The 19,376-nt window shown below is 51.5% G+C and overlaps 5 protein-coding genes across 5 annotated transcripts; 3 read left to right on the top strand and 2 right to left on the bottom strand.

The window, feature by feature from the left end:
* Positions 1-876: 876 nt before the first annotated feature.
* On the top strand, positions 877-2,139 carry GCG54_00001146 (Flavohemoprotein; the record flags this gene model as incomplete). The annotated part of the gene is made up of 1 exon (XM_045401270.1): positions 877-2,139. One exon carries the CDS (start codon positions 877-879, stop codon positions 2,137-2,139), a length of 1,263 nt encoding a protein of 420 aa, XP_045258203.1.
* Positions 2,140-6,222: 4,083 nt separating this feature from the next.
* On the top strand, positions 6,223-6,678 carry GCG54_00001145 (uncharacterized protein; the record flags this gene model as incomplete). The annotated part of the gene is made up of 2 exons (XM_045401269.1): positions 6,223-6,496; positions 6,545-6,678. The coding sequence occupies 2 exons, from the start codon at positions 6,223-6,225 to the stop codon at positions 6,676-6,678; spliced, it is 408 nt and encodes a 135-aa protein (XP_045258202.1).
* A 254-nt stretch (positions 6,679-6,932) lies between these two features.
* GCG54_00001144 (uncharacterized protein) lies at positions 6,933-12,930 on the bottom strand (the record flags this gene model as incomplete). Its single annotated transcript, XM_045401268.1, has 3 exons — positions 6,933-10,923; positions 11,059-11,887; positions 11,940-12,930. 3 exons carry the CDS (start codon positions 12,928-12,930, stop codon positions 6,933-6,935), a joined length of 5,811 nt encoding a protein of 1,936 aa, XP_045258201.1.
* Positions 12,931-14,664: 1,734 nt separating this feature from the next.
* On the top strand, positions 14,665-17,186 carry GCG54_00001143 (Protein priB; the record flags this gene model as incomplete). Its single annotated transcript, XM_045401267.1, is given in 8 exon segments — positions 14,665-14,812; positions 14,869-14,946; positions 14,993-15,379; positions 15,397-15,580; positions 15,636-15,942; positions 16,002-16,295; positions 16,366-16,734; positions 16,815-17,186. 8 exon segments carry the CDS (start codon positions 14,665-14,667, stop codon positions 17,184-17,186), a joined length of 2,139 nt encoding a protein of 712 aa, XP_045258200.1.
* Positions 17,187-17,340: 154 nt separating this feature from the next.
* On the bottom strand, positions 17,341-19,065 carry GCG54_00001142 (uncharacterized protein; the record flags this gene model as incomplete). The annotated part of the gene is made up of 1 exon (XM_045401266.1): positions 17,341-19,065. The coding sequence occupies one exon, from the start codon at positions 19,063-19,065 to the stop codon at positions 17,341-17,343; it is 1,725 nt and encodes a 574-aa protein (XP_045258199.1).
* Positions 19,066-19,376: the final 311 nt, after the last annotated feature.

Here is a 19,376-nt window from a genome sequence, read left to right as displayed (position 1 = left end):
GAGAGGCTTCGGGGTCATGCTCAGGGTCCAGTCGGCACCCTTGCTGGCGTCTCTTAGCCCTCCTGCGGACCCCTGGTCTCCTGGGACGCTCCTGGGACCCCCCGGCCTTGTACCACCGACCCAGACAGGGCTGACTCTCAACCGCTCTTCGGTTCATCGCGAACCACCGTTTGCCATTGGCGCTGTTCATGGGCAACCGTCAACGGTACGTATGTACAAGCTGCCTTCTCCATGGGCCTCTCACCCTTGGACCCATGCATGGGGGTGCCCCTTGAGCTGTCTTCTAATGAGGAGCCCAGCTTTCTTTTTACACTACGGCATACAAATCATACGATGTATATCCATCGAGACGGCGGTGCCTGATTCGAAGCCTGCAAGCCGCGAGGACTTGAACGCACGCGGGCCTGCGAGTGCGAGACGAAGGGAAGGAGGGGGAGGGGTGAGGCCGGGTGACCTTCCATGAGGTCGGAGTGGTTCTACGGAAACCCAACTGAGACCGCATCAGAGAGAGAGGCTATATATCTTTCGTGGGCGTCCCGAGTCGAGCGCTCTCAAGAGAGTGGCCGCGTGCTTGTTGTTCCAAACCCTTGGATCCGGCTCTTCTTCTATTTGGGATTTCTACCATTGTCTGTGCCATTTTTTGATACCCCCTTCCCATCCGCACCCCTGTTCACGTCGGCGGCCCCAGAGATCCATACTCCATCCCATCTCAACCCATCCTCCTAGATTTACAAGCAAGCAGCCGCAAGGCTTCCCTTTTTTGGTTCGAGGAACACCGGCGATCAGCTGAGGATTCGAACTTCATCTTCAGCAAACTGGGAATTCCGACACCACAAGGTTTTCCTTCGCCTGGAATTCCGTCACACAGTCACCGTCATGGCCTTGACATACAAGCAATCACAGCTGGTCAGGGGAACCATCCCCGCCCTCCGTGAGCACGGAGAGACCATCACATCCATCTTCTATGCCAACATGCTCCGCGCTCATCCTGAGCTACACGACCACTTCAACAAAGTCAACCAGGCCAACGGTCGTCAACCACGCGCCTTGACCGGCGTTATCCTCGCTTTTGCTTCTAACCTCAACCACATCAGCGAGCTCATTCCCAAGCTCGAGCGCATGTGCAACAAGCACTGCTCGCTCGGCATCCAACCCGAACATTATGACATTGTCGGCAAGTACCTCATTCAGGCCTTCGGTCAAGTCCTCGGCCCAGCCATGACGCCTGAGATTCGTGAGGCTTGGACAAAGGCCTACTGGATTCTTGCCAAGATGCTCATCGGCCGTGAGGCCCAAATGTACCGCGAGTTTGACGATGACAAGTGGAAGGGATGGCGCAAGTTCCGCATCGAGCGGAAGGTCGCCGAGACGGACGACATCTTCTCCTTCTACATGGTGCCAGTAGACGGCAAGCGTCTCCCAGACTTCTATCCTGGCCAATACACCTCTCTCCGCTCGACGATCCCGGGCCTCGGACACCTGCAGTCCCGCCAGTACTCTCTCAGCGACTCTCCTCGCCCCGACTACTACCGCATCACCGTCAAGCGTGATCAAGGCGTCAAGGTCGGCAAGGGCCAGGCCGTCTTCAACCTCAACCCGGGCGTTTTCTCCAACTTTCTCATCGACGAGAAGAAGCCTGGCGACATTGTGGAGTTGACACATCCCACAGGCGACTTCTTCTTCGACACGCACGCCGCCGGGACTCTTCCCGTTGTCCTTATCTCTGCCGGAGTCGGCGTCACGCCGCTGATGTCCATCTGCAACACCATTATTGAGCGCCAGGCCGTCCGCCCCATCTCATGGATTCACTGCTCGGCGCGCAACGCCCCCTTTGAGGAGCACATTCGCAAGATTGCCTACAGCCGCGCCAACTTCATCACCAAATTCTTCCGCTCCCAGATTGCCGATGTCGAGGACGATGATTCACTGTCTTCGTCAAGCGACTTTGGCCTTCGCATGGATCTTGCTCGGATAGATCCTGCAGAGCTCTACCTCGGACACGGTGGTGCTGAGTACTACATCTGCGGGCCCGAGATTTTCATGGTTGAGATGTCTCAGTATTTGCTTGATCGGGGAGTCGATCCCGCCAGAGTCAAGTTTGAGAGGTTTACTACAGGTGACTTGGAGATGAAGCACTGAAGGCGTAAAAGCGATGGTTACACAGTGGCACCTGGGCCGCCTGTGAATTTGATATTAAGGAAGAACGGAACAGGACACTGAGGATTTTGGTTCAATGAACGTGGCGGAGTTTCATGAGTTGAGAAACGGTCTATCTGGGAAACGGTTCAATGTTTGAGCGGCCACATTAATGTTTGGTCAGTCCAAGGAAGACACGGAGGATGGGTGGTTATCATTGATTTTGAAGTATCTGGGTCGGAAGGGACAAGCAAGCGTGCTCGTTTGCGCTGTAAAGGAAAAGAATCTTCTTGCCCTCCACTGCCGCTACTCACTTACGATTGACTCCAAACTCTGCGAAAGCGGACTTGTCAAACGCCGTCATGGCTGTTGCCTATTCGCCGCGCAGCAGCGTGCAAAGATGTGATTGCAAAGCGAGTGCTTTGGTGCCGATTCAACACCAACAATCGCTCTCTATTCAGCAAATATTCGACATCATACGAGAAAAACTGGATTGGGCGCCGCATAATGCAACCGCCTGACTCGTCCACTATTTATTGACGCCGCTGACCCCCCAGAGTTCCCTACGGGGTACCTAAACTGGGGGCTTTGAGGGGCGGAGAAGAGCTGGGGTTTTTGTCCTCCGGTGGACTTCGGAATTCCCATTGCAACCTGGGTCTTACACACACATATCGCACTCGATTTTTATATCCACGCAACGCATCACGAACGTCTTCCGTTGGTTGAGGGGTTGGCTTTCGTCCACAACATCCCATGATTGCGTCCGACGTCGCTCCACAAGCGAGAAGGCTTGATGGAGTATCTCTCCCCCCTACATGGGGCACTTGCGATGTCTGGCCGATGCGCAGCAAAATGCGATCTCACGCTTCCCATTGCCTTTCCCATCGGAATCGGGATTTCGATCAAATGCGCCGAACACGTACGGACACACGCACACAACGCACATGGCATAAAAGGAGCAAAAATGCTTTGCCGGGTAACCTCCGTGATGACGAGTAAGCATTGCTACCTAGCGTGAGGCACAGCCTACCACAACCGAAAGTCTCCCCTTTGCTATTGACGTCTTTTCCCTGCGAGATCGTGGGTCAAGTTACTATCGGACTTCACACAGAAGAGTCGGATTCTACGTCTCTCGACTGTCCCGTTCTGCGGCGACCTCTGCGGCGCGGGCTTGACTCGCTGGGAAGAACCCGCCCATCGAGACCGGTCATCGACGATGACGCCAGCTTTTCATGTGTCCTCTGCAGGCTCCCCTCGCTCCCGATGCTGCTCATTTTGTTGCCCTGCAGCGGGACCTAGAGCTAGTGCAGTGCTGGGAATCCGCAATCCGCTCTGTCGGCAAAGGTCAACGGCTATGCCGCCGTTTGAATCTTCAACGGCGTCCGTGCCAACCATACTAGATCCCGCTCGCCCGCTGAAAAGGAGCCCGCAACAGATTTCCTCTTCATATTAAATCCTCCTCAAAATTCTGCTCTCACCTGCCGGTACTTGGGAGAGTTTTCTCACAGCCAGGGGGGGATAACAACAAAGGAGAAAAAATACCAAGGAAAACTCCCTCTCGCTTGATCAGACTTTGGGAGTGCACATGGCGGTCAAGAGGAGAAAAATTCCCCGGTGATGTCGCAGTAAATGAAGAAAACGTCAACTGCCAAGGAAACTCTCCCAAGTGATGGAAGGGGGTGTTGTGTTAGACCGCAGGGGCAGAGGAAACAAGTCCCAGCAAACTCAACTCAGGAGCCAGCTCCGGACACCGCCTGCCTGCTCTAGGGTCTCCGTTCACCCATGCGTGTTATCCGAGACCTCATATAGGGAAACATTCGCCGCGGGACGGTGGGTTCGTCGGAAGACAGGTTGCTCAACAAGGTGATGTTTCCGGTAGCATTGCGGCGCTGGGGGGGCGTTGTCGCTGTCGCAAAACAGAACACGCGCGCTGAGCTGAGCCTCCGTATCGGGGGTGTCGTCGGTGACTGACCCTGAAAAAACCGACCCCCGGCCGCATCAAACGCTCGTCAGGCGCCGACACGACGCTGCAGGGGCTCTTGGAAAAGGGCACGGCAAGGAGCATTTTTGTTTCTTCTTTTGGTTCGTGCACTGTTATGCGAGTCGGAATAATGGCATGTTTATCGGCAGTGCGTTTCCTTATTTGTGATTTGCGATCAAAGTTTCTTTTTTTGTGTTGTCAGAGGTTGAGGTCGAGAGAGCCCAAGTCGCTGGCGTTTCGGTCGGCAGTTGGGAGGCTCGGTGTAACCCTTCGGCTGGATTAGTGAACTGCGCAACGTGGCTTCGCTGCAACGTGAAGTCGGAGCTGTCACTTTGACAAGCACACCTCACCGCTCCTGACGAAAGTGTGTTTTTATTGTTAGAAAAAGAAAATCACGACATCCGGGAGTCGAGCATCCCGAGCGTCTCGGGTCATTGATGCTTGGCATGCTGCTGAACCTGGTGGCCTTACTGGATAATGTAATTGACACAATCAGGGCAGTTGAAAGGACTGAAGCAGCAAAATCGGGCAGCAAGTCGCCGGTGACTTGTATGTCACTCGTCACTTGTCATGTTTGAACCATTGTGAAGTTTATATCTTCTGATAAACCCTTCTATCTAATTATCCACGGGTTCACATGCATGCTTGAACGGCAGGGTGCCGACCACTTTGGAGGCCAAAGCATGATGACCCCTTTTTATCATGTTCCTCCAACATGAGTGCCAGAGCGCTGTTTCTTCTACTTCATTTTGGTTATTCAGACTCAAACTCTTACAGCGACACAGCATAGTTTCGCCGCACTGTGTAGTCAAGTTTGGTTGGGAAAGGAGGATACGGTGACGGGATATGTTGGTTCCGGAGCGAATGATGCGCACTACAATTTCGGAAGAGGTTTAATACAAATATGTAAACTGTTGGGCTTACATGCTTGCCCCTCAATTCTACATGATACGATTCAAAATGCCAAACACTAGGTCGGCTTATGTTAGCAGCAGGTGCCGTTTTTCGGCCAAATTCCAAGTCTATCTTAACCTCCAGTGAGTTTTGACTATTTTCTTCATGTCTATATTTGACAGGCTACAAACAGATGATTATCAAAAGATATCAAATATACATACAGCTGGACTATGGAGTACTTTATCTCGGGCTAAGAATGGCAGTTCTCAAGAGTCAGAAACTGGGTCACTCTCATTCTAACATTCCATGAGAAATTAACAGCCGCTGGACTGCACGAACTGCTATTTTGACGACTGAAGAAAAGTGTGTGACACTGCGAACAGCAGAGATGGTAGAATGTGGCCGACTCAGAGCAGTGGTGAGCACTCACACGATATAGCTTCTACTATTACATGCAAATTCTCGCGAGGGAGAGATGGGCTATGAAGCAAGATACGAGTTACTCAGGTCAGAACATCAGAAGCTGGTCAGCAATAATCCTCCTCCATCCTTTTCAACATTGACGCTCGGCCGTGCAAAGATCATTGGTCGACTGCTTTTCATGTCCAAATCCAATGTCAACAAATTCAATTGGTCACATTTCCGGTAGTTCACCGGTGCTACTATGAGGCACAGTTGCGGCCTAGAAAGGAATACGATGAAGGATTCGTATGGAGGCCTGCGCCGTAATGGCATTCCACTGCCAAGTAATTGGGGCTTACTGCACACCGCCGGGGAAGAATACGAATGGTAGGTAAGAAATAAAGTCTTACTTGCAAAAAGACACTACTTTTGGAAGTAGAGCTGCATGTCTTTGTTTTGCAGGACGGAACGATCGGCCCGCCACACGGGTATGCCTTCTGATTTGACCATGTTGCACCACACAAGCTCTGTGAAACGCAAACATATGGTCCGCTACGATGGCATGGCGTTTACTCCATCATTGACGCCAGTGTAAGACGCCCTCTGACCCTAAAGCTGAAAATACGAATGTAACGTCGCGCTGGTGCGTGAGTGCAGGATTGCAGGCATCATGATCATTCATAAAAACCTCTCTCCCCAGCTCTACGTTGTCTGTGAAATTGTTGTTTAAAATCAGACTTCCGACTCAGCTCTCGACTTGCCTTCGATCGAATCCCGACAATCCATCTCATCTCTGATACCCAAAGATGTTTTCCACCAAGCACCTTCTCTCCCTCCTCGCTGTCGGCTTTCATGCCGGGATCGCCGCTTGCGAAGAATACGGATCCTGGCATGTCCAGATCAACCTCTCTGGCGGGGCTCAAGGCCACAGACTGGGAGAACTTCATGCTATTCACTCAAGCACACCGAATGAGGAAAGCTATGCAAGATGGTTGTATGACCCGGCTGTGGGATACACTGTCTACACTGCCGAAGACCCTACCTTGAACAACACTTGGATCGACAGCGTTGGTGTCCACAGTACGTATACCCTAAGCCAGAAACTTGACGTGGCTTACAGTCTTGCAGCTTTTGAGATCCAGCAGGAGGTTCTCGGCGTTCCCTTGAAGGGATCTGGGCCGATCGAAATTTTCTTCAACACAAACGGGAACGGCAGAAGCGCCTTTGGGAATGCTACGATCCCCTCGCAATTGGACAACTGAGATCTTGATATATTGACAGTCCCAATTTCAAACCCGAGGAAAACACGGTCTCGCAGAGTCGCAGGTGGTTAAGAAGACACGGAGGTTTTCAAGGGAATGGAAAGGATACTTGATATACGTAATTTTTAACATACTTAGTAATAGGTCTCGAAATCAAAAGTTGGCCTAAGAGATTTCACAAGTAATATCGTCAATACATTTAGAGACCCATAGGGTCAGATGATTAAATATCTTGCGATACAAGAGAGAAGCACTCATAGCGGGTTTATCCGCCCATTTACCCGGAGTCTTGCTGGTCTCCATTGCGTTAATACCTCGACACACAAAGCATGTGGGCCGACCGGCCCACGGCCGTCTCCCAGGTCTGTCCCTCTGGCGTATGTCAGAGGCGTTTGCCCAGAAAGATCTTTGTGCCGTGTAGACGGCTCCGCACCGTTTTCCAACAGAGTACTCGTGATCTCATGATGCCCGTTTATAACCGCAAGGTGGAGTGGGGTTTGGCCACGATCGTCTCGTATGTTAACATCAAGCTTTTTGGAAACATGTCCTTGAACAATATCTTTACGCCCATACTCAGCCGCAAAATGCAGCAGTGTCTTTCTCTGGGTTCCGTAGAGGCGCTCCCAGTGTGAGTCGGGTATGTGGCAACCTTGGTCCACCAGAACCCAAGCAATATGTGGATATCCACACCATAGCGCCGCTTCTAGAACGTCCGTGTTGGACTTTTCGAAGTAGAAGTTGATGTCTGCCCCTTTCTCTATGAGAATCTCGACAATGGTTTCAAATCCAACGCAGGCACTCTGATGCAGACATTCATTGTAGTCCTGTTGTACCCAACGCGCGTCGACCCCATGAACAAACAGCATTTTGACGATAGCCTCAAATCTCTCAACAACATCCTGTTCAAGATCTTGTCCGTATTTGTTACGCATCTCAAAACGGTCCATATCATGGCTGACAATGACAGCGCGTGTTAAATACCGGTACTTTCCGCCTGGCGAAGTGGCATCCGCACCACTTTGAAGGAGCAATTGGGTGATCTCCAAATGCCCAGCCTGCGATGCTGCGTGAAGCGCACTGCTATAAATCCACCTCTTCCCTTCCGACGTAATATCATAATGTTGATTAGGGTTAGCACCTAACTCAAGCAAGAAGTTTACCACTTCGATGTTCCCCTGTGCGGAAGCATTTACGAGTGCTTCATTGAAATTAAGCCCCTCAGCTGTCAGGCTTGCTCCTCGATCCTGTAGGTTTTCCACAAGGCCTCGTCTCCCAGCAGCGGCGGCAGCGTGAAGTGGACATATGCCGGTCTCATCAGTGAAGGTCCCGATCATGTCGAGGATAACCCCAATGAGGTAATCTTCATCTGTATTTATAGCATCTGCGAGGGAACCGCTGTCAAATGATACATGGCTCCCACAGAGTTCAAGTATAGTCAAGACAGTATGCGTGTGCCCCTCGCGAACTGCTGTGGATAAGCTTGTATCCAAGTCTTCACTGGCTCCGTTGTTGATCAGAATACGAACGATATCCTCGCGGCCTCTACGACAAGCGCTCAGAAGAGCATTCCCATGAATGCCGCCGGGAGAATTGGCACTTGCTCCGCTTTCCAGGAGTAGCTGCACTATGCTAGCTTTGCCACCGTAGGAAGTAGCTGCCAGCGCACTACCGTAACAGCCACCTGGTGCGTTTACGTCTGCGCCGCGGTTGATGAGTAACCACGCCGTGTCCTCGCGGCCTTCGTGACAAGCTGCTTGAAGCGCGTTTCCGTACATAGCGGGATTGTTGCCATTTTCGTCGGCGGGAGACCATAGCTTTGCAAAATTTTGGGGCACCTCTGACTTCTTTGGACCTTCGTGGCTTCCAATGTTGTTGTTTGGGTTGGCGCCCTCATCAAGCAAAGCGTTGATGACCTTCTCATGGCCCTTACTCGATGCTGCTATGAGGGCACTGCCGTAGATCGAAGATGATGCGTCGACTGGGACTCTTCTGTCGATAAGGAGGCGTACAACTTCAACATGCTCTCCGTATGACGCAGCCCCCAAAGGGTCTCCGTACCTGGCGTTGTGTATGCTAATATCGCTGCCGCCGTCAAGCATTGCCTCTACAAGGGAGACGTGCCCTTGGTAACACGCTACCGGTAGACCAAGACTGACGTCTACACCTCGATTAAGCAGCATCTTGACGGCGTGCATGTTATTGTCCAGGCAAACAATCTCCAAGAAGCTATGCTTATTGCAAGATTCTCCAGCGACGGTATGGAGACTCGCTCCGTAGTCGAGAAGCATCTGCACTGACTCCCAGTCACGCATCTTATAAGCTCGAAGCAGGGGGTCGTCGAATCTATGACCGATGGGATAATGGCGCTTAGCCACTCTCCCCGTATCGGCGCCCCGTTCAAGCAACAGCCGCACAATATTTCTATGCCCCTCGTAGACAGCCACCTGTAGAGCCGTGTCATTTGATCTTACAGAATTAACATCTGCGCCAGTTTCGAGCAGTATGCGCACAAGGTTTTCTTTGCCATGTCGACAACCACTGAAAAGGGGACCGCTGCCACTGTTTCCAGGCCTTGTTTCATGTGAATTGACGTTGGCGCCTCTGTCAATCAGGAGACGTACGATATCCTCGCGGCCAGCTCGAACCGCGCTTTCCAGCGCCGACTCGTCCGCGCTCTCAGAGTCGTTGACATCAAACCCGTGATCGAGCAGCAACTTCATGATCTCTACTTCTTGCTGGCCATGGGGGTTGTAGAAACGCTGGAGAATGCCATTGTTCTTGGCCCAAGCATTATTTGGTCCCACGCCTGCATCCAAAAGCATCCTGACGGCGCCGACATGGCGGCTCTTGGCTGCTGCCCAAAGAGCCGACATTGCATGCCCATCTTGCTCCTCGCCAGCTAATGACGCACAAACATCTCGCTCCATGCTTCTGCCAACGGGCATACCGGCGTCAAGAAGGATCCGCATGGTACGTTCGTCACCACGGGCCGCAGCAGATTGCAGGGCATCCCCGATCTGATTTGGCAGCAGCGTCAGACTTGCTCCGTGCTGCAGTAGAAGAGAGACAATCCTCACATCACCATACGAGGCAGCAGACTCGAGCGGTGATTCAGAGTTTTCACCCAGTCCGTGTACGTCAGCGCCCTTGTTGAGAAGAAGGCGAACAATCTCCACGTGGCCGTATGAGCAAGCCAGCTGGAGCACGTTGACTGACATTCCGCCTGGAGGGTTCATGACTGCTCCCCAATCGAGCAACAACCGAACGACCTTCAGATGCCCACTGCTGCAGGCCCAACCGAGGCTGGTCTCGTACTCGGCAGTCATTGCGTTAACTTCCGCATTGGCGTCCAACAAAAGCTGGACAATCTCGACGTAGCCTCCGCTGGCGGCCATGTGTAGAGCTGTCCGATCGAAAGGGTCTTTCAGGTTTACATCTGCTCCATTTGCGATCAGGAGCTTCACAATCTTGGTGTGGCCTTTGTCTGCAGCTGCCACAATCGGGTAGCCTTGTCTTCCGCCCTGTTCATTGACACCAACACGCTGCAAAAGCAGGCTCTCGACTTCCGAGACGAGGCCATACAAGCAGGCGTAGTACAGACCCGAGGCGGGTTTCGTGATCTTGAATGAGGCCTCTGGATCAAACATGATAAACCAATTCTCATAGGCCACGTCATCCGATGACAAAAATTCGAGAATCAGGCCACCATTTTCAGCCACCTGGCCTAATGACCTAGATGCAGCTGCGTGGTCCAGCCATGATTGTGCGCTGTAGCTGGCAAACGGAAACTCTTCTTCGATCTGCTGTTTTGTCATTGCATCCTTGATTTCTGAAAGATATGCCACGCAGATGTCAGCAAGAAACGCCTGGGAAATAGACGGCTCAATCAGTGGCCGCAGCTCTGCATGGAGCCGGTCCGAGGTCAAATATTCTTTTACTGAGAAGTGGGCGAGTCTCACTTCTAGCACTTCTTTATATCCATCGAGCTGGTCCCTTGCGCGCTTACGCGTCCGCGCCAAAAGCAGCATACTTGGGCAATACAGACAGATCTCAGTAGGTCTGGGCATCCTGAAGGCCGGGTCAAACTTGGGAGACTCGTTCAAGTTCACCGCGAGAGCGTCAGCGAGCTCTTCAACTGTAAATGGTCTGTTCGAGAAAGCAAGGAAGCGGAGGACGGTGGTAGCATTGGATTTGTTCTCCTCTGGTATGTCCCGGATCATTCGATGATAGGTTTCATCGAGATCCCTGGGGAGAGATGACAGCTCCTTGAGAAGAGTACGATGATCAATGCACCTAGCTAACGAACCGAGTTGGCAGGCTGCCCATCGAAACCTAGATCAAATCAGCGCTGCTCTTTCGTGCGGCTGCTGGTCTACTTACATTCCATCAACTTTAGCCATGAGTGTCGACTCGATCTGTTCCAACCTTGGGGTCCCTTGCCACCTGTCGAACCTTCCACCCGGTCGAAGTTCATGGCGAATATAGGCCTGGATATCATCTTGAATAAGACTGTGCTGAAGTGAAATAAAACACTCATTCTGTGCCCACTCGGTAAAAGACCTTTCGATATCTTCCACTGATCGGCTTGTAACGAGAATATGAGTAGACCCTACTGTATCCTGCTTCAGTTGTTTGATGAAAGAGAGAATACCGTCTACATAGGATCCGTCTCTGGTCGTACATTCATCAAGGGCGTCAATGATAACCCAAGTCTCGTCTGACTGATTCAAGATTTTGACGAGACAGTCATAAAGCTGCTGGGCTGTCGGCTGCTCATCTCTTCGCGCAGGACGCGACTTCCAGAGGTCATGTATACAGGCCTTTGATGCCTCGTTCTTCTGAGAACACTGTTGGATCAGAGAACGGAGCAAGCTGTCGAGAGTCTGTTTTGAACTGTCGTTGAAATCAAAGTAGAAATAAGCAAGGCAAGCCGATGAATAAGTAGACCGAACGTCTTCAATCAAAGTCGAGCTCAGAACTGTTTTTCCGCAGCCCGGGATTCCAGATACCCAGAGAAATGAACTCCGAGTTGCTTTCCAGCCCCGATATACCGGATCCTCTAGAAGCCAGGACCCCGTTCCCTCGTGGTGACTTTGCATTGCCAATTTGTGGTTGCTTGACTGGTCCGGCGCTCTCAGCCACGACATCACCTCATCGTCTTCCCGATTACTGAACATTGTCTCTTGGAAGTCATGCATTTCTTGCTTTACTAGGTTTAACTCAGCGAGACTTCACCTGCCGGGTCTCGAATTTCCACTAACCTGACTCAACGGCATCGGCTAACCTCTTCTCTGCTTCAACCTTGCTCGGCAAGATCTTTCCTAAAAGGTCCTTGGCATAGGCAGCCGCAGTCATTGCGGCGTATCCATGCCAGTTGTCGTTCTTGTGGGTATCCGAGTAGTCGCAGATACCCCTGACTACCAAACAAGGGAAATGGTTCATAAGGCCTGCGGCTTCCATCTCGAAGCAAAGCACGCCCTTCTCCGCTGCGAGACGGTCTCGAACCGTGGCATCTTTCATGAGCTGATTAGCAGACGCGATAAGACCGTAATGAACAGCCGGGTCGTCATCGCCCTCATCTTCGTCTCTCTCTTTCCGGAGAACGATGTTATCCGAATCTGTACCGCAGCCCGCCGTGCAGTCCCCAGCACCGCTATTGTGAAGGTATTTCGACTGATAGAGAACATCGGTGCTTGGGTCTGGCCGTCTATACTTCCGGAGTCTCTTGTTCTTCCCCGTGATGTCTGTGACTGCATCTTGAATATTGTGGCCTTTGCGTTCGTACTGCGCCTGCAGGTTGGTGACCGCAGTCCGGACGACGTTGGGAGGCTGGTCCAGATGTCTCGTATGCTGGAAGGCTTGCTCTTGAATCGTCTTGCCAAAGTCATATTCAAATACACCGCTATTACCGCCGCGAGGGGCGCTGACGACAATATCACCGAGGCGTACGTCGTTCTTCGAGCTCGGGGCGCCGCCGCCGATGCCGACCATCAGGCCAATCCTGATGTTGGGGAATGAATGAACCATATCCCTGGCAACCGTCGCTGCCGAACTGGTGCCATATTCACCATCTGGAAGCACCGCGATGACCACGTTATGCTGCCCAATCCGACCAAATGCGTAGCTGTTGTTGTCATGTACAGCAGCGCTGATTCCTTCGGCGTCGTGTTCCTCGTCTAGAAATTCCTGTGCGGCGACGAACTCGGGCTTGATGGCGCAAATCCAGCCGACCGTGTACTGTTGGGTAGACATTGCCACTGTCGGGTGAAGAGCGAGAAGGGGAATTCAGAGTCGAGTAGAAAGCGCGCGCATCAAGATGGACATGGCAAAGGAAATCGCGCAATACTGCCATCAATTATTTGAGAAGGCACGCAGCCAAGATTGAAGGAAGGACCAGGCTAAGCATGGACTCCGGCCACACTGCGCTTTAATACGGAGGCATCGGATTCTCTCCCTCCTCAACTGGGTCGGGACGTGGCCTGCAGATATGCCCCCCAGTTGCTTTGGCGAGGCGAAGCAGGGGCTCGACAGTCAAATCAGAGTCCATGGCTTGCAAGAGAAAGTGGGAGGCCAAGTGTGCACCGAATGATAACGCTTGATGTACCCTGCGTCTGCATATGCCGGGAATAATACTGTCACACCATCAGCACCACTCTCATCGTTCTGTCTAGAGTGCTGTCCAATGATGAGGCAGGAGAAGTGGTCCTGACTGTCACTGCGCCGCATTTGACATACTTCAGCTGGGCAAGCCCAGAGACAGCCTGATTTCAATTTCGCAGCTTACGCCAGCCTGATGACCCAGCTCTTGCGTCTTGATACTACCAGGGTCGAACAACGTTGTAGTTAAATCATCAGCAATCTGTCAGGCATGTCAGAAGTTGAGTCAGATAAACCGAATGCCAATTTGAAGAGCAGAAGGGCAGAGAAGAAAACTCTCGAGAGCCTCCAAGAATCTTTGGGCCATATCTTTTGATATTGAAAATATTCAGAAATTTGGCTGGAAGCGGTCTCATTATGGCCTTAACCCTCTCCATTCTTGTACATAGAGGACAAGATCCCTCAATTAGCGATCCCTGTCTATCATTAGGCCAACTGAAGTTGACCTCCCACCTTTTAATGGAAGATCCATGCAAACATGGCCTAAATTCTGTAAGTGATAGAATGAAGATGTGAATTAGGTTGAATGACTGATCAAGAATGCTTCCACAAGACGTAAGCAATTGCATCGAACCCGTTCCGTTAATTACACTGCAATCTTCTGGAACAGGAGAAGAAACGACTTACGTTCGTTCATGAGATCTCTGGGTGTGTATTCGAATAATCGGAAACTGATTAGGGAGTACAGTTTTAGCAGAAAGCCTGGTGGTGTTGATAATGAGACTGTGAGGTCGCACCCAGCCGGCATGCGTGGCCTATTTATTTGAGGGGGCCAGCGGAACACTGCTGCAGCTAATCGCGGATGCGATGACGTCCGCAGGGTTCTAGCGCACTATTTGTGAATGTTGGTCTCTGTGGAAGACTGAATCCAGAGCAACTGGGGTTCAGTCTCGCGGGCTTTTGTTTTAGTGCTGGCGATTACACTGACAGGCCCGTGAGCTCATGAGCCCAGCGCGACTTGCTCTTCCTCATCCCAGGCATCTTTCTACTAGGTCAACTCAGCTACACGGATGCGAGCACTTGAGCGAAGCAATTACACTTACGTATTGTACTGCCATCTGCTTCTTATGCATGACTAAGTTGCTGCTTAGGCGTCTAATATGAACGGCGGGGGGGGGGCGGCGGGTGCGGGGAATATTCTAAAGCCCGTGACACTAAGTGCTTCGTGCCATCCAAACAATGCTTCTGCGAACGCCGCGGCGTTTACAAAATTTGGCATGCAACATCTCTTTCACCATTCATTCCATGAAATCGCAATGACGAACATCCAGCCAGGGCAAGAAGCTCAACAGAGGAAACCACCCCAGCTGCCAAACTCGGGTTCAAAGAATGCCTCCACGCAAGATCGTGCTATGGAGCAACTTGCCAGCAGTCACCGGTCCGGCAAATCAGTGCCGGCTGATAATACAGGCCAATACCGCACTGCGTGCTTCAGCTGTCGGGCAGCGAGACAGCGCTGTGATCGGCGGAAGCCCTGGTAGGATGCCTTGCGCATTGATGGTCTGCCTATACCGGTGCTGACCTACTCCGCAGTTCGCGATGTACTTCGCAGGGACAGACATGCAGTTACCCTCTTCGATCTAATAGAGGCCGCAAAGAAGGCAGTACCAAGTAAGTTTACTACATCTCATCGATTACAAGCCATGCTCACATTCAGCCAGTAAACCGGACAGCCTTGAGAAGCTCTTAGCTCGCATTAAGGAAAGCCCTGTGAAGGACCAAGTCATCGCAGCCATTGTCAGCTCTCTAAACACTGGCTCAGACAACTTGTCACCGCCCTTGACTGATACACCTGATTTCCACAATCAAGGGCTTGAACTGTCCAATAATATGACTACTCGCTCGGAGAGCCCTGAGATACCAGACACCACTCAAGTACCATGCCCATGCTTCAAACTTGAGAGGGAGAGTCACGTAGTATCCCCTTTACAAATCATGGCAGCGGCTATTGCCGCGGACCTACCGACAACATCACTGTGCCCGAGTCACACATCTCGTTCCAAAGACGGAAATGGCTTGGATGAGCGTCTAGTGGAGTATCTTAGTAAGATGTTCTCACAGCTTCTACTGTTGTACAACTTGCTGACGCTAGTCGACCTGCAGCTCCTCGATCAACTCATCAGAAAGATTGGCACGTGTTGGCACCTCAGTCCAACAATACTACCTTGAAACTAGAGTCAACAGCATGCGATCCTGTGACCGCTCGTCTTGTCGACCAAAGCGACGTCTCGCTCTATTTTGACCTGTACGTGGTTCTTCTACCAATGCTATCACGAGTACTAACCAAAACTCTCATGCAGGTTTTTCAAAATGCGTAACCCACTAGTAGGACTGCTCGATCCTGTCCTCCACACCCCTGAAAGTGTTTACAATGCATCTTTCACACTATTTTCTGTCATTTGTGCTCTCGGTTGCGCAATATCAACTCGGCCTCGTGATCGCATACTGTACCCAACGCTTCTCTCTTTAGCTGAGGCGAGCATGATGTGGTCCATTGCTGCATCCGTGAAATCGCTCGAAATCATTCAAGCGATTATCTGCATGAAGTACTGGGCACCATTGCACCAAAGACAGGCAGACGATCCATATTGGCTTCATCTGGGTCATGTACGTCAACCTCGTGTTCTGGTTGTAGTCTTGGTCGATTTGAACTGACAGACTACCAGGCGGCGCAGCTTGCGAAAGAGCTGGGGATCAACCGTCCTTCAGCCGTGACTGAACAAGCCAACGCGCTAGCCCCGGATGCCAGTAACGAGTTCAAAGAACGAATGATGCGCAATATTGAAAGAACATGGCTGTATGTGTTCATCGCCGACAAGAGCTTTGGCATTGCGACGGGTCGCTCCCTCATTGTCGGTTGGAACGAGTTGCCACCATGCCCTTGTCAATGGTGGAAGAAGCCTATGACGAACCCATCAGACCGCATGATCAGTGGACTCATTGAAATAAGGGTTCAGTTGGTAAGTTTTCACTATGCATTCATTCTAGGAGTGACACTAAGCATGCAATTAGCTGGAAGCCTTGAAACAGCTAGGGCGAGGTATCAAAACCCCTGAAGCTGTTCTACGCTGGCACTCAAAAGCCTTCGAAGCCCTAGAGAGCACTCGAAATAAGGCGTGCTCAACAAATGACCCCCGAATCACAACCTCGCTGCCCATTTTGGCTTTCTACATGGACCACAGTATCATGGTCCTAAACGCACAGGCAATGAGAGATCTCAAAAACATTGACGAAGAGGTCCGATGCGCAGAGTTTCTAACGGTGTCTCGGAGGGCATTCGACGTCGCGCGTCGCGCGTTAGAGCTTGCCCTATCAGACTCAACGATGCGTGAACTCAGATTAGGTTGGCACAATAATCAGTTTATCATGGTTGCACATGCAATGACGGAGATCCTCCATGTAAGTTGATTTCGAAAAGAAGGAGAAAGAACGACCTCTCCCCGGCTACAAGAGTTCCTCTGGCTGATCACGATGTCCAGGCTATCAAGCGCGGAAATCTGCCCCCCGCTGATGTCGTTGATGCTGCGACCAAAGTACGGTCGGTACCTAGGTATTTGGAAGATATGGCGCAGGAACTTCCAGATACATCTGCTGTTCACTTTTATATCGCACTGTCTCGCGTTTTTGCTTCCCAGGTCGAGAAGTTCGTCAACGTTGAAGACCAGAACACAGATCTAGACACCGGTATCGACACAAATCTGTTTGTGCCAGAATGGCTGAAAGAGGTGAATGGAGGCTCTTTGGATCCTGCTCTGTGGTTTGATGTAGGGTTTCTAAGTGTAGAACAACCAAGTTTTGGCAGTGCAGATCTTGGAGGAGTCGAGGACTTGGACAACTTGACTTTCAACTGATTGTCTAGCAGACTCCATGCACAATCCGGACGATGGAATCACAATATGACAATGAAAATCTGAACCAAGACATGTTGAACCGCCTATGTATTCTTTTGAGATAGATTGTTGAATGCTAGTCTACTCGAACTCCATCCATCCTTGTATCACCGACCTAGCATTTTCCAAGCTTATCGCAACCACGAGTAGAACCATTGCTAGAACCGTCATCTACCTTGCGACAATAGCAAGAGGAGCGCACCGTTACGTCTGCCAAGTTGACCGCGAGCTTGAGTGGAAGCTCTAGCAGCCGGGCTTCGTCATTCCGACCGAGACGCGTCAGACATTCGTGGTATCCATGAAGTGCCCACACGTTGTTGGGATGTTGGTGGCCGCGAGGTAGTGAGATAAGGAAGCCGAGATCCTCAGCGTACGCCTTAGCCGCCTCTTCGACGTGGCCTTGTTCTAGAGACAAGGCAGCGTAGGCGTGTCGAGTCGGCTGCATCCACCCCCAAGGCTCACTATACTTGAGGTTGTCATCAAGTTGGATCGACTTCCGCAAGTGCTCAAATGCCAGATCAAAGTTTCCTCGGCGGTACTCCAATTCACCTGTAAGCATAGCCTCGCCAACCTTAAGGGTCTCGACACACCGGTTGGGGTAGTCGTATCGCGATGAGGGCACATTGGCATAGGCCTCGGCGAAGAGTTTCTGTTCACTCTCGGCCTCTGGTACACGACCTGTGGCTGCAAATGCCACTCCCCTTGCGTAGTGGAGCGTTGCGGTTGTGACGCAGTACAAAGTCTGGTTTTCAGGCATTTTCAGATCCAGAATCTCATGCCAAAGACCGAAACGAATAAGAACATGGGCGCGAACACTGACGAAAGTCTCAAGCCAGTCAGCCATGGGAGGCGACTCGATAGCCAGCAACTCTTCAGGTAGGGCCTTCTCTATCAGGTCGCAGTTCTCCAGAGCCACCTTCGATTGGCCGGAGAGCATAGCAGCATAGATGAGTGAGTGGTAGTTGTGAGCGAGGTAAAAAGTGTAGAGATTCATTCTCCCAATCTTTGCGAAGAGCTTGTTGTCTGCAACTACAGCTGCCACGTTGGCGGAGACCGCGCTCCGGTAGTCGCCAATCAAAACATCAATGTGAGACGGCATGTGGTTGAAGTGACCGCCATCGGGGACCAGATGTCGAAGCTTGTCCGCAGAAGGTACCGCAAGCTCGGGTGTTCTGGACATCTCCACGAGATGAATATGGAGATGCAGCAGCCCTGGGTGCTCGTCGGCACCCTCTAGGGTAAAGGCATGCTCAAGAGCTGCCATGGCGTCGAGAGTACGAGCATTGGCACCGGGTTCCCCGCTGTACGGATCCCACATTCCCCATGGTGTCAGGTTCATGAGAGCGTCAGTGTAGAGAACAGTTACGTCAATGTCGTTGCCATGGTTTTCGTACACAGATTGCATGGCGCTGGCGTATGCGTCGTTCCAGGCGGAGTAGCCTTGCTCGTTTGTCGGCTGAGGTTGAGGGTATCGCTGAGCAATCGCGCGGATCAAGGCCTGCTCAACGGGGCTTGCTCCGTCAATCCTCTCCAGAGCTTGGCGAGATGCCTTGTACGTTTCGTTAAGTGCAACCTTGAGCTCATTGGGGTCGAACAACCGCCACGCTTTGTTGTAATAGGGTCCCCGAGTGTACGCCAAGCCCCAATAGCCCATGGCACAATCAGGATCTGCAAGAATGACTTTCTCAAAGCATCCTGAGGCCTCGTTGTTGTTAAAGCCATAGGCCCAGACAAGCCCTCGATCGAACCATCGTTGAGCCACCAAGCTCTGAGTCGTGATAGGACGATGGTACTTTCCAAGGTCAAAGTATTCGTCGTCTTTGAGCATGGCTGCTGTCATTTTCGCAAGCGTGGTATTGCTGAGAGTAGATGAAGAAGTATGAAGTTTGAAAAGAGAACGAAGTATGATGTACGGCTCAATGTGCACTTGGGCTTCTAGGTTCTCAATGTTGCAAGATGGATGGACTAAAGAATTCGAAAAAGATCAGAACTCTTTAAATGCAGTAATGAGTTGACCAGACCACCAGATTGGTCGGCTCCGCTTGTCGTTTGTAAGTTAAGTGCGGCGTCTAAACAAGTTGCCGCAAACGTCTGTGCGAGTGAGCTCTCATGCAGACAGAAAAGTACTGAGCAAACATGTAAAGATATTTG

This window comes from Colletotrichum gloeosporioides (genome assembly GCF_011800055.1).
Source record: "Colletotrichum gloeosporioides strain Lc1 chromosome Unknown consensus_88, whole genome shotgun sequence".
In the NCBI taxonomy this organism is placed as follows: Eukaryota; Fungi; Ascomycota; class Sordariomycetes; order Glomerellales; family Glomerellaceae; genus Colletotrichum; species Colletotrichum gloeosporioides.
The sequence above is the reverse complement of the archived record's forward strand: the minus strand, read 5'-3'. Positions and strand labels throughout refer to the sequence as shown.